Source organism: Pristis pectinata, chromosome 3, assembly GCF_009764475.1.
Source record: "Pristis pectinata isolate sPriPec2 chromosome 3, sPriPec2.1.pri, whole genome shotgun sequence".
Taxonomy (NCBI): Eukaryota; Metazoa; Chordata; class Chondrichthyes; order Rhinopristiformes; family Pristidae; genus Pristis; species Pristis pectinata.
In genome coordinates this window covers 40285940-40298612 of record NC_067407.1, presented here as the reverse complement: position 1 = coordinate 40298612, position 12673 = coordinate 40285940, and the positions used below count along the sequence as shown (strand labels likewise).

Here is a 12673-nt window from a genome sequence, read left to right as displayed (position 1 = left end):
GCATTTTTTAGTTTAAATTATTGGCTATTCTCTAATATCTTAGTCAATGAATGAGATTAAGGTTCTGAAATTGTAAGGAAGAGTATATTTTCATCTTTGTTCCAGAAAATGAAAGAACTGGTGACCAGATGTTTCCTATTCCTACCTGATCCGGATCCTTCCAGGGTAATGATGCCAGGGGACTCGGCAATGGTAGTAAAGTTGAATATTAGGATAATTGAAAAGCAATTAAAAAATGCAGTTGCTGGAAATCTGACAGAAAATGCAGGAAATTCTCAGCTCTGGCATCATCAGTGACAAGAGAAACAGTTACCATTTCAGGTTATCAGATCAATTACTCGAAACAATAACTCTGTTTCTCATTCCACGGATGCTGCTGGATTTGCTGAGTATTTGCAGCATTTTCTGTTTTATTGTACCTGTGGTTAAATTGTCTCCTGTTGGAGATGGTCACTTTGCCCTCTTGTGACGTGAAAATCACATCATTTATTAATTTATGCCTGAACGTTGCTTGTGTCGTACTGTGGGTTGTTTTCATTTCCGAGGCACTGTGAATGAAAGTACTCATTGGCAATCATTAGCAAACGTCCTTATGGAAGGAAGGTCATTGAAGCAGTGAAGGTGGTTGCTGAAGCAGATGTCATGTAATGTTTGGTTCTTTTGTCCATGTTTAAACTAAGGCTGCAGAGAGATCTTGAACTAAGTGTCTATCTTGATTATTAGTCAGTAAGTGGTGTTGGATACCACTGCAAATGACACTTTCATCTCTTTGATGATTGAAAGTCAAAGTAACTAACTAGATTTGTTCTTGTTTTGTGGACAGTATATACCTGGCTAGTTCTGGAATGCAAGACTTAAGTACTACAGCTGGGATGTTGTCTGGTCTCATAGCTTTTGCTGTATCCAGCACTCACAACCATTTCTGGAATCAGATGGAACATATCAAATTGACCGACGATGGCTTCTGAGATGGTGGGGGTCTCAGGAGGAAGTGAAGGTGGATCATTCACTTGGTTCTTCTGGCTGATGTTGTTGCTGCTTAATTGACCCCACCCCTCCCAACTGGATGTAGTGGGACTGCAGAGCTTTGATCTGATCTGCTAGATGTAGGATCATGTCTGATGGAACCTATTTTGCTGTTTACCACATATTGCAGCTTCACCAGGCTGCAACTCATGTTCGATCATTGATATTGTTGATAGAGCTTGGCCACTTAAATCAAATTGATTTAATTAAATTAAACCTAACTGTCTTGTTACTCAAAACTAATTTTAAAAATGGAAAGGCCAGAAGAGTTCACACAAGAGCCATTATTGGTATATTTTGGTTGAACACATCACAGAATTCAAATAAGGACAAGGCTCTGTTCTTCAAAAATGGGTGTAGCTCACAGATGTTGTGTTTGAAAACAGCTGAACTGAGACCTACCCCAGCCATTTGTTCAAAGATACAGGAAATGTAACAAACCAGGCTATAAAATAATTTATCCAACAGATGTTATTGAACCAAAAGTCAAACTGGCTTAGTCGTTTTTGTGTGATGTTGATGCCAACAAATCAAAGCAAGAGTTGAAAATATAAATTGCACTATTGTAAAATTTGAAGTTGATTACTCTTCTTTGCTGCATAATTTATTGAGTCTACAATGTCCCTGTTAGAACTATGAAATGTTGTCCACAGCCTAAGATTGAAATTGGAATGCAAGATATAAAACTAATGTGAATGCTTTAGTATTCAGGAATGTCTTTGTATGTGCTTAGAAGAGAGAGGAATATATGGTATAAATTTTGATGTTGATGGTGTTGCTGGCTACAGAGGGATCATCATGCAAAATATCTTATAAACAGACTTAACACTGGTCTCAGAAGTACAAACCAAGAAAGATGGTGTTTAAATCAATGCCATCCCTAATATTTTAGGAATATAGTTTTGAGATTCATTATGAATACTTTGTAGAATGGATAAAAATAGAAGCTGCATCATTGAATGATTAATTTTCTAGTACAATGACTTGTGAAAATCAAATGGCAGGTCCAAATAGTTGAGGATCAGTAAATGTTGAATGAATTTAAAAAAGGGAAGAATTCACACCTCTTTTCATGAAGGACAATACCTAAAACTCACAATATTTATTGGTATTGGTTTATTAATGTCACTTTTACCGAGGTACAGTGAAAAGCTTGTCTCGCATACCGTTTGTACAGATCAATTCATTACACAGTGCATTGAGGTGGTACAGGGTAAAAACAATAACAGAATACAGAGTAACGTGTCACATTTTATTTATTCTCCTCACTAGGCACTTCAGTAAAATTTTGAAAGGTACTACTTCATCCCCCTCCCCTTCTCTTTCCTCTCCCCCCCCCCCACCCACCCTCATGATCTGCCCATCATCCCCTTCTCTGTTCCATGGTCTACTGTGCTCTCCTATCGGATTCCTTCTTCTTCAGCCCTTTGCCTCTTCCACCTATCACCTCCCAGCTTCTCACATCATTCCCCCTTCCCCCATAAATAGAAGTAGATTAGATCCAGGCAGGAACTTTGGAGAATTTCCCGTCTCAAAATGTCAGTTATTTGGGTAAAATCCTGCCCGATCCATTGGTGGCTTTGTGGGATTATGGTAAGGGACAGGCATTTTTGGAAGTTCAGAACATTTAGAACTCTGTGTAAATTATGTGTGTGAACCAAGTGATGGACAAAAGAGAAATATGCATATGTTTTTCAGATGAAGGCTTAAAAGTGTGCTTTAACTGCGCTGCATGGTAGTTGCATACCAGTTCTGTAAAGTCACAGGGAACAAGTTCCTAACACACATTACATGTAATGTGCTGTGTATTTAGAATCATAGATCCTTAAGTTTTCTGTATGATTATGTATGTAAACTGTGCGTTAAATGAAATGTTGTATATGAAGCATGACATTTGCAGTATCACCTCTTGTCATTGGAGAGAGATCTGAAAAAATAATTCCTTTTGGGAACTGCTTCTCCAAATAGTGATGGGAGAGGAGAGGAATTAGGATGTTAGCTGGGTAGGTGGTGAGAATGGGCAGCTCTAACAGCTAATGATACATTGTTCAGTTGGAGGGGGTGAGTTCCACTTGCAAGAAGGTATTGGTATTGGTTTATTGGTATTGCTATTTATTTATTATTGTCACTTGTACCGAGGTACAGTGAAAAACTTGTCTTGCATACCGTTTGCACAGATCAATTCATTACACAGTGCATTGAGGTAGTACAGGGTAAAAGCAATAACAGAATACAGAGTAAAGTGTCACAGCTACAGGGAAGTGCATTGCAGGTAGTCAATAGAGTGCAAGGTCAAACAAGGTAGATTGTGAGGTCAAGAGTCCATCTCATCATATAAGGGAACTGTTGAATAGTCTGATCAACATGGGGTAGAAGCTGTCCTTGAACTTGGTGGTACGTGCCCTCAGGCTCCTGTATCTTTTGCCTGATGGAAGAGGAGAGAAGAAAGAATGACCCGGGTGGGTGGGGTCTTTGATTATGCTGGCTGCTCCACCAAGGCAGCGAGAGGTATAGACAGAGTCCAAGGAGGGGAGGCTGGTTTCCGTGACATGCTGGGCTGTGTCCACAACTGTCTGCAGTTTCTTGTGGTCCTGGGCAGAGCAGTTGCTGTACCAAGCTGTGATGCATCTAGATAGGATGGTTTCTATGGTCCATTGATAAAAATTAGTGACAAAAATTGGTCAAAGGGGACATGCCAAATTTCTTTAGCCTCCTGAGGAAGTAGAGGTGCTGGTGAGCTTTCTTGGCCATGATGTCTACGTGGTTGGACCTGGACAGGTTATTGGTGACGTTCACTCCATCAGGATTATCCTAGAAGACATCAGCTTCAACTGCCAAACTCCCCCAATTCAGCTCTGATACAGAGTGGTTATTTAAATTATGTTAACTCAGTCCTTCACCCTTCTCTTGCAGTTGAGGCCCACAACATGCTTTCAAGGTAAAATAGTGTGACAGTAATATCAATCAAGTGTTCCACATCCATTGATGTCCCTACCATGCGCCACCAGCCTCTGTGCATAAGTGTGCCATCGGCCACATCCATGCTACAGAGTTCCAAGTATCCAATGCACACACTGAAGTAATTGGTTTGCAAATAAAATACCGTCGTGTAATGCATAAAAACTCTGTATGCTATTCAACAGAATTTCTAGCCCAAGGTTCCACTAAAGTTGGTGTAAGCCAATAATATGAGGGATGGGAAAAGGCTCATGTGAGGCATAGATGGTTTGAATGGCCAATTTCTGTGCTAAAGCGTGTATGAAATTCTTTGTGTATAAAACAAAAGGAAGTATGTAGTTTTGATGTATGTCAGTTTAAAACCTAGATTGTCAGTCTAATTTTCAGACAGCATGAGCAGTTACATGCTTCATGTTTGTAGTGGTGTTCTAGCAGTTCCCTTGTAAGTTACACAGGATATAAGAAGAAGCTTATTATCCAATTGCCAATTTGTTTTGTCACTTCTGGCTTCCCATCTCCTCATCATTCTAGCACCTCATTTATTTTGTGTTGTTTTATGCATATTCCATTATTCCCATAGTTCCTCCAAACTATCCAGGTATGTTGTCCTAACACAGGCATACCACAACTTAAAAATAGCAACAATTGCCTGTTTATTTTTCACATATTTAAAACGAAATGACATCACCCTAATAAAAAGCTGGCAATAAAAAACAAGGATGAATATATGTGAAGTATAATCACAGCACAACCCTCTAACTTAAATTGTAGGTGTACAGTGTACACCTACATTTGCTTGCACTGGAGAAAAGGTACATTGTTGAAAGGGAAGCAATGCAGAAGACCTGTTATGTGTTTTGTTTTGGTTGGGATGGAGTTGGGGAGAGGTATCTAGTGCATTTAGAATCTCTAGAAAGTGTATATTTTGACACTTGGGTCAAGAACCATCAAATGGAAAATACTGGTATGCAGAGCTATTTATCTTCATGAGATGGTTCAATTACAAGTTAACTGGAGCGGTCACTAATGGAAAATCAGTGCAAAGTGTTGGAGTGATATCCTGGTCCACAAGGGCATTTAAAAAGGCCATTGCTGTTGGAGATTGCACGTAAGCAAGACCATTGCAGGACCCACTGAGCTGACTGACAGCAAATATACATGGATGTCTTATGAATATATTAATGTCACTTTCTGAGAATGTCTAACACAGGAAAACCTTACAGAGGCAAGCAAGGAAAGCAATGTGGCACAACATCATGCAACGAAAATGTTACAATTCTTTAAACATGACCTGCAAGCACTACTTGGTAAGGTAAAACGTAGGCGAGTGGAATGCTACCAAAATGATGGAGAGATGTGACACTTGTATTTAGTGCCAACTCTCTCACCTCTAGATTTGCAAAGCAATGCTGCAAAAAAAAATGCCCTCACCAAGCCTGGCAAAATAACGTATTGATCGAACTACTTTCCTTCCTTAGACACCAAGACATGTTTCACTCTCGAAAATGGCTGAACAACTGACCTTCCTCCTGACCCTTCATCTGGGTGGCAGTGTATAGTATTAGTTGTTTTTTGCTCTTTATATCTTGCATTTCATTTGAAGGGTAGTGTGATGTGGTGGACTAACAGCTTTGGCAGTAATCTCCATTAAATTAGCTGACAGGGTTGCTACTCCTATTTGGGAAGAGACCACTCATATTTTCTGGGTGTGGTTAGTTTGCTGGATGACAAAGCAAAATCAGAGTCTGCTTTCCACTTGTTGAGATGACCAAGGGTGGGGGTTGGGAGTTGAACTTTGCACCTCTGACGCTGAGGTAGGCCCCTGACCATCACATCAAAGGCTCACTCCAATAAGTACCACTAACAGAGGGTGGGGTCTGAAATTGATGCTGCCACTCCTCTATTGCACAGTTAATGTTTTCACTCTCCCCATCTAACACTGCGACATCCTTAGTGTAAGCTCAATTCTTACTTCCTGTGTCCTCTAATGCAGAGGGTTGCCAGGGGGTCTGCGAGCAAGCCAATAAAATTAATGGAAAAACGACCTGTTACCAAGACGTAGCTTACTTGTTTGCTCCAGTTTTCCACTATTCAGAAAATCAGCCATATCTATTCTATCTGTTATAGGTGACAATCTTAGAGACTTAGACGGTGTTCCCTTCTGGTAAGCTGCCGCTTAATATTTGATTTGTGTAGTCAGAGTAGCCAGTAGTGTTCACTACTCACTACTATTCTGTTGTGCACTGTAGTGTTAGCGAGACTGAGTGACATTGTTAGTGTGCCTTAATAATATTGCTTACTTACCGTGCATTTACACCACAGTGACATCACTGTTAAATGAAAAGTGCACAAGCGTGTAAATTTTAGATTAGTTTTGATAATTTTGTTTATCAGTAATAGTAATTAAACTGTCCAGCGTGTATTGCTGAGTATGGAGAAGTTTCTGAAGAGAAAAGCTGACCAGAAACCGGAAGATTCTGATGACGAAGGGGATAAGGGTGACCGAAAGAGAAAACAACGCAAGTATGATCCAGAATACATTTCATGTGGCTTCATCGCAGTGGGGACAAATGCGGACCAACCTCTCTGTGTTGTGTGTTTGCAAGCACTGTCCAACGATGCAATGAAACCAGCGAAATTGAAGCGACATTTAACAACAGTGCATCTAGATATTGCCAGTAAGCCGAAGGAATATTTTGAGCGGCAAAAGGAGCTGTACCTCAAGCAGAAAGGCAAAATGACAGCCTGTAAATGAGAAGGCTCTTTGTGCATCATATTTGGTAGCATTACGAATAGCACGCTCCAGAAAGCCTCACACAATTGGAGAAGAGCTTATACTGCCTGCAGCAGTAGATACGTGCAATGTTGTACTGGGAAAAGAATCCAGTCAAAAACTGAAAGCCATTCCATTGTCTGATAACACAATAAGCAGAAGAATTGGCGATATGGCAGAAGATATACAGAGCCAGCTGATAGCACGTCTTCAGCAAGTCACATTTGCAATTCAGCTTGATGAAAGTACTGATGTTGCCAGAGCTGCGCAGTTGTTGGTTCATGTTTGATATTGCTGGGAAGGAGAGGCTTTGGTAGACTTTTTGTTTTGCAAGGCACTCCCAGGGCATACAACAGGTGAAGAACTTTTCCGTGTGCTTTACACTTTTTTTTGTACAATCGGCATTGGCGTGGACACAGTGTATTGGAGTATGCACGGTTGGTGCTGCCACAATGATGGGATGGAAGTCGGGTCTAGTTGTACGAGTGAAAGAAGTAGCTCCACATGTAGCAGCAACCCACTGTATGATTCACCATGAGGCTTTGGCTGCAAAGGATATGGATGAAAATCTTGCGGCTGTGTTTTCCACATGCATTAAAGTCATTAACTTTATCAAAGCCAGGCTGCTCAATCATCGTTTGTTTAAAACCATATGCCATGAAATGGAAGCCGAACATAAGCATTTGTTGCGACATACAGAAGTCAGATGGCTGTCACGAGGCTGTGTTGTGCAGCGTGTATATGAATTGTGAGATGAACTGCTCATTTTTCTAAATGAGCATAATGGATCATTGGCACAATTCTTGACAGATGAGACATGGGTTGCCAGATTAGCTTATCTTGCAGATATTTTCAACATTTTTAAAAAATTTTTAAAGTTTTATTTACAGCGTGGTAACAGGACCTTCCGGCCCAACGAGTCTGCGCCGCCCATTTTAAACCCCAAATTAATCTACCCATACGTCTTTTAGAATGTGGGAGGAAACCGGAGCACCTGGCGGAAACCCACGCAGACACGGAAGAATGTACAAACTCCTTACAGACAGTGACGGGAATCGAACCCCGATCGCTGGTGCTGTAATAGCATCACGCTAACTGCTACACTATCATGCTTAAATCTATCATTGCAAGGACCTGGCTCAAATGTTCTGTAAACACATGACAAAATCAATGTCTTCCAGAAAAAACTCTGTATCTGGAAGGGAAGATGCGATATGATATGTTTCCGTTGCTGACTGACTTTCTGACAGTGAACGAGACTAAGACAGAGGCCATTGTGAGCACCGTTTTGAACCATATTCAACAGCTGTCACATTATTTCCATGAGTATTTCGGCAACGATGACACAAGCATGTTGGATTGGATTCGAAATCCGTTTGAATGCATGCTTACTGATTTAACTGGACGTGAACAAGAAGAATTGGCTGAACTGTCATCTGACAGGACTTTGCGCTTGCAGTTCAACCGAATGTCACTGTTGTTGTTCTGGATAGCATGTTCCCAGGAGTATCCACTGCTGTCCGGCATAGCCGTCAATGTTCTGTTACCATTTGCAACCACTTACTTGTGTGAAATAGCATTTTCTGCAGTCACTGCCATGAAAACCAAATACAGATCAAGACTGAATATTGAGGATGACATATGCGTATGTTTGTCGCACATACCACCACGTTTGGACAAACTCTGCAGTGCAAAACAGGCATAACCTTCACATTGAACTGAACACTGAAAGACACCGCTGGTAATTAGCGGTGATTGAAATAGTCACTATTTCAATAGGGCCTATGTGCAGTAATTTAAGTGTTGTATGCATGAATTATCGATTGTTTGATTTTGTGGGCTTTGGGGGGCCGCCATCTAACAAGGACATGTTCTGGGGGTCTGCAGCATGAAAAAGGTTGAAAACCACTGCTCTAATGCCTTGACAGTTCTGCCTGCAGTTTGTAACAATATTGAAATTTGCAGCAGTTACGACACAAGCTAAGAGTCTTTTAAAGCACTGATGTAGGTCTGCATTTATTTTGATTCAAGAAAATATGGTTCCAAAATTCTAAATGCCAGCATCAAACTTGAATGGTTCACTTGAATAAACTTCTCCACTCTCCATTCTCAGAACTTAAATCTAGCCAGCTTTCCTCTTGCCATCTCTAGTTGTTTTTATTCAGAGTCCAAAGTTGTTGCTTTCTCATCACAATGCCCAATTAACCTCATTTTCTCTCCTTTTTTTTCAGCTTCATTATTTTGTGGACTTTGGATCTTCATCCATGTTTCTCAAATTCAGATCAGTTCTTCATTTTTCCTAAAACTGGGTCACCTGTCCACTTTAATCTATCCCGGATAGAGAAAGTGAGATCGGAAATTGATGCTAACTCTCCTCCATTTCTCCTAAAATGCTATCATTCTCCTCACGAGGATTCAGTAATCCAGGTTTACCACCTGTTACATACTGCCTGATTTTATTCCATTGTGAACAATTCAAAGTAGAATCGGTTAAGGGCGGTTGGGGGGGTGGGGGGTGGAATAAAAAAGGCTTACTGGCCAAGCCAGCTATTTTCCCATAGGGCAAAATTCTGTATTAAATTTGTAATTGTAATGTTTGACAATGCGATGAGGAGAAACATTTTAAAAATTACAGCAGGAGGATGAAGGGATTCTGGAAAGATTACACTGAATTGTAACTGCTTCTGAATAGCAATATGTTAGCCTGGTTTATGCTGGGTCTTGCCAACAGTTCCATACAGAAAAGCTAGTATTTGTCTTGTGTAAGTGACAGCACATATTGGAACTCTCACAAGAACGCGGAAGTCTTGAACTTACTGGTTGAGCCTTGCCGACAATTGCTCTCTTGCACTCAGCCACTGGAATCCAGGAAAGGAGCAGAATTAGATTGAGATGCCCCAGCATTTATGCTGAGGAATCTATTCTCAGGGAAGAATAACTAGAGTAACTTGTCAAAAATTGTTTGAGTTTTATTTAATGCTGTTAATCATTTAAGATTATTTTTTAAGATATCTTTATTAGTCACATGTGTATCAAAACACACAGTGAAATGCATGTTTTGCATTGAGTGTTCTGGGGGCAGCCCGCAAGTGTCACCACGCTTCCAGCGCCAACATAGCATATGTCTTTGGAATGTGAGAGGAAACTGGAGCACCCGGAGGAAACCCACGCAGACACAGGGAGAACATACAAACTCCTTATGGACAGTGGCCGGAATTGAACCCGGGTCGTTGGCGCTGTAATAGCGTTACAAGTGTTTTTGTTGATTTTAAAAGATTTTTTAAAGCAACTATGGTTTTAATTCATATTTCATTTGTAATAGTTTTTAAATCTTTCTGAATATCAGAGACATACAGAACATTGAAAACTTTGACATTGGTAACAGTGATGGTATGATCATATGGCCTGATAGAATCTCTCTCTCTCTCTCTCCCTCTCCCTCTCCCTCTCCCTCTCCCTCTCCCTCTCTCTCTCTCTCTCTCATGACCCAGGAGATTTAACAGTCGCTATTAACCAACAATTGCACAGGAACATTTCCTGTGATCTTCTAAGTCTCTGCTCTTTTAAAGCATCTCACTAGATCTTTACCTTGTCTTTCAACTCGTAATATCTCATTCCATATTTTTCTGCATTCAATTTATACTAGCCTGCATTTGCCCAACTTACTAATTTGACTATGCTCTCCTGAAGTCATCTCTGATCATGTCACAATCAAGGACAGGCATGGTAGTGTAGCAGTTAGCGTAACGCTTTACAGCGCTAGCGACCCGGGTTCAATTCCGGCCACTGTCTGTAAGGAGTTTGTACGTTCTCCCCGTGTCTGCGTGGGTTTCCTCCAGGTGCTCCGGTTTCCTCCCACATTCCAAAGACGTACAGCTTAGGAAGTTGTGGGCATGCTAAATTGGCACTGGAAGCATGGCGACACTTGCAGGCTGCCCCCAGAACACTCTATGCAAAAGATGCACTTCACTGTGTGTTTTGATGTACATGTGACTAATAAAGAAATCTTATCTTAATTTTTATAATTTTATATGGTGTAAAATTGTACCACGTACTATATGTTAGTGGATTTCATTCTTACCTGGATGCTATTGTGGTTTATGACCGTGAGCTTGATAAGCATTCCCACAGGAAAAGAAATATTGCTATAACTCAATTGTTTTTATGGGCCTTTCATCAGTTTAATGAATGCTGGGGTAATTCTACCTTCCTAATATCTTTCCCTTTCCTCCTTTTGCTGGACAGCAAAACAGGAGGCAAGAGCAACTCTGAAGATGAATTTGGTCCAATGACCACAGGAAAACATGATGTGAATGAAGGTCCAAAGCCTAATGAAATATTTGTACTGAGGAAGACAGGTAGAGGGGAGGTTGACTGAATACAGCACCTGTCTTGTTTTGATCTGCTGATCTAATTAGTAGATTAAATATATTATTTATACATGCATTTCTTTAATTAACAATAGTTATGTCTCAACTGCCAACGCACAAACTTAAAAATCTGCAAGGTTTCAGATAAATGCATTTGAGAGAAAAACATGATCAATTTCAAAACAATTTTGAACAAGTTGAACGCTGTCATGACTCCAGGAAGGTTAGGTGACAATGCAAACTGTATTGTTAGTTTATTATGGAAAAATGGAAGATGAAATGCTCCATAAAAACCTGTCTGTGTTTATTCAATTGGAGACATCTGTGTCAGTCAGCTGCCAAAATTCTCTTTTTATGTACATTCATGCATACACTCTGATTAATTCAGTTTCCCGCTGTGTTCTGCCATTATGGGTAAAATCCATTTTCCCACACAAATTCCTAGTGTTTCTTGTGCTTATGCTGATCTTTTCTGCCCTTTATATCAGGTTCCTTCATGGCACATTATTTCCAAGTTTCTCGCTAAGCAGCTTGGGAGGATTTTTTTTTCTCCATGATCCTTCTGGGGATAATTGTTTATGATGTGACGTCAGCGGGATTGATTTCTTTTCAATGGCACAGAGAGAGAGAGAGAAAGAGAGAGAGAGAGAGGAACAAGCAGAAATGTGCAGCAGCTTTCTGACAAAAGGACACAAGCATTAACTGGCTGAATAACACGAGAACAACACTGTAGCTTAATTATTGATATTCAGCTTCTGGAACAATATGAATGCTTAAGTAAAGAGGCTTTTTACTTGCATATTTTTGGATGCTTGTCTGATAGCGAAGGCTTCTACATTAATCTGACAACGCTGATTATTAATCTTATCTGCCTGACTACCCAAGTAAGATTATAAAACGGCGAACTGCGTCACAAGGTATGTGGACTCTGTGTGCGTGTGTGTGTGTGTGTGTGTGTGTGTGTGTGTGTGTGTGTGTGTGTGTGTGTGTGTCTGTCTGTCTGTCTGTCTGTCTGTCTGTCTCTGTCTGCTAGATGTTTGTGTCTGTGTGTGCAAATCAGAGAAAGGTGGGGAGGTGGCTTTTTCCTGTGTTCCCAAGAGGTATTGTGTCAGTTGATGGCAACCATGTGATTAGCATTGGAGCAAAAGCAATTGGCTGAACCTAGCAGTTGTGTAGAGCACAGCGAGCTTCCTCTCCCTGCCTTTATCAGCATCGTTCTGTGAACCTGCCGCTGACAGCAATTGTGGCATCCATGGCCTATACACGCACCATTTCAGTTCTGTTTTGGCATTTGCAATAGCTAGGACTTGATGCTGATCTTCATTCATTCCTGTTGAATTCATATGTGATAACTGGCTCCTGCTTTCCTGTGTCTTTCAGGACCTTTGGAGATTGAGGAATGCAATTCTGCCACCATGATGGAAGGTAAGCTTGAGTTTCCTATGATATTTTAAGCCTTCATTCTGAATTAGCTGACAAGAAGTAAGCAAATGAAGGGATCTGATTCAAATAGGCAATTGTGTTCTGCCATGAGAAATCAAGCATT

The 12673-nt window shown here is 40.6% G+C and overlaps 1 protein-coding gene across 1 annotated transcript in view; it reads left to right on the top strand.

The window, feature by feature from the left end:
* The first annotated feature begins 12211 nt into the window (after positions 1 to 12211).
* sgip1a (SH3GL interacting endocytic adaptor 1a) overlaps positions 12212 to 12673 on the top strand; it is a 121180-nt gene continuing 120718 nt past the window's right edge. Inside the window, exon 1 of the mRNA XM_052012355.1 lies at positions 12212 to 12552. Within this exon, the coding sequence (XP_051868315.1) occupies positions 12527 to 12552 (26 nt within the window). The 5' untranslated portion in view covers positions 12212 to 12526. The remainder of the gene's footprint in view (positions 12553 to 12673) is intronic.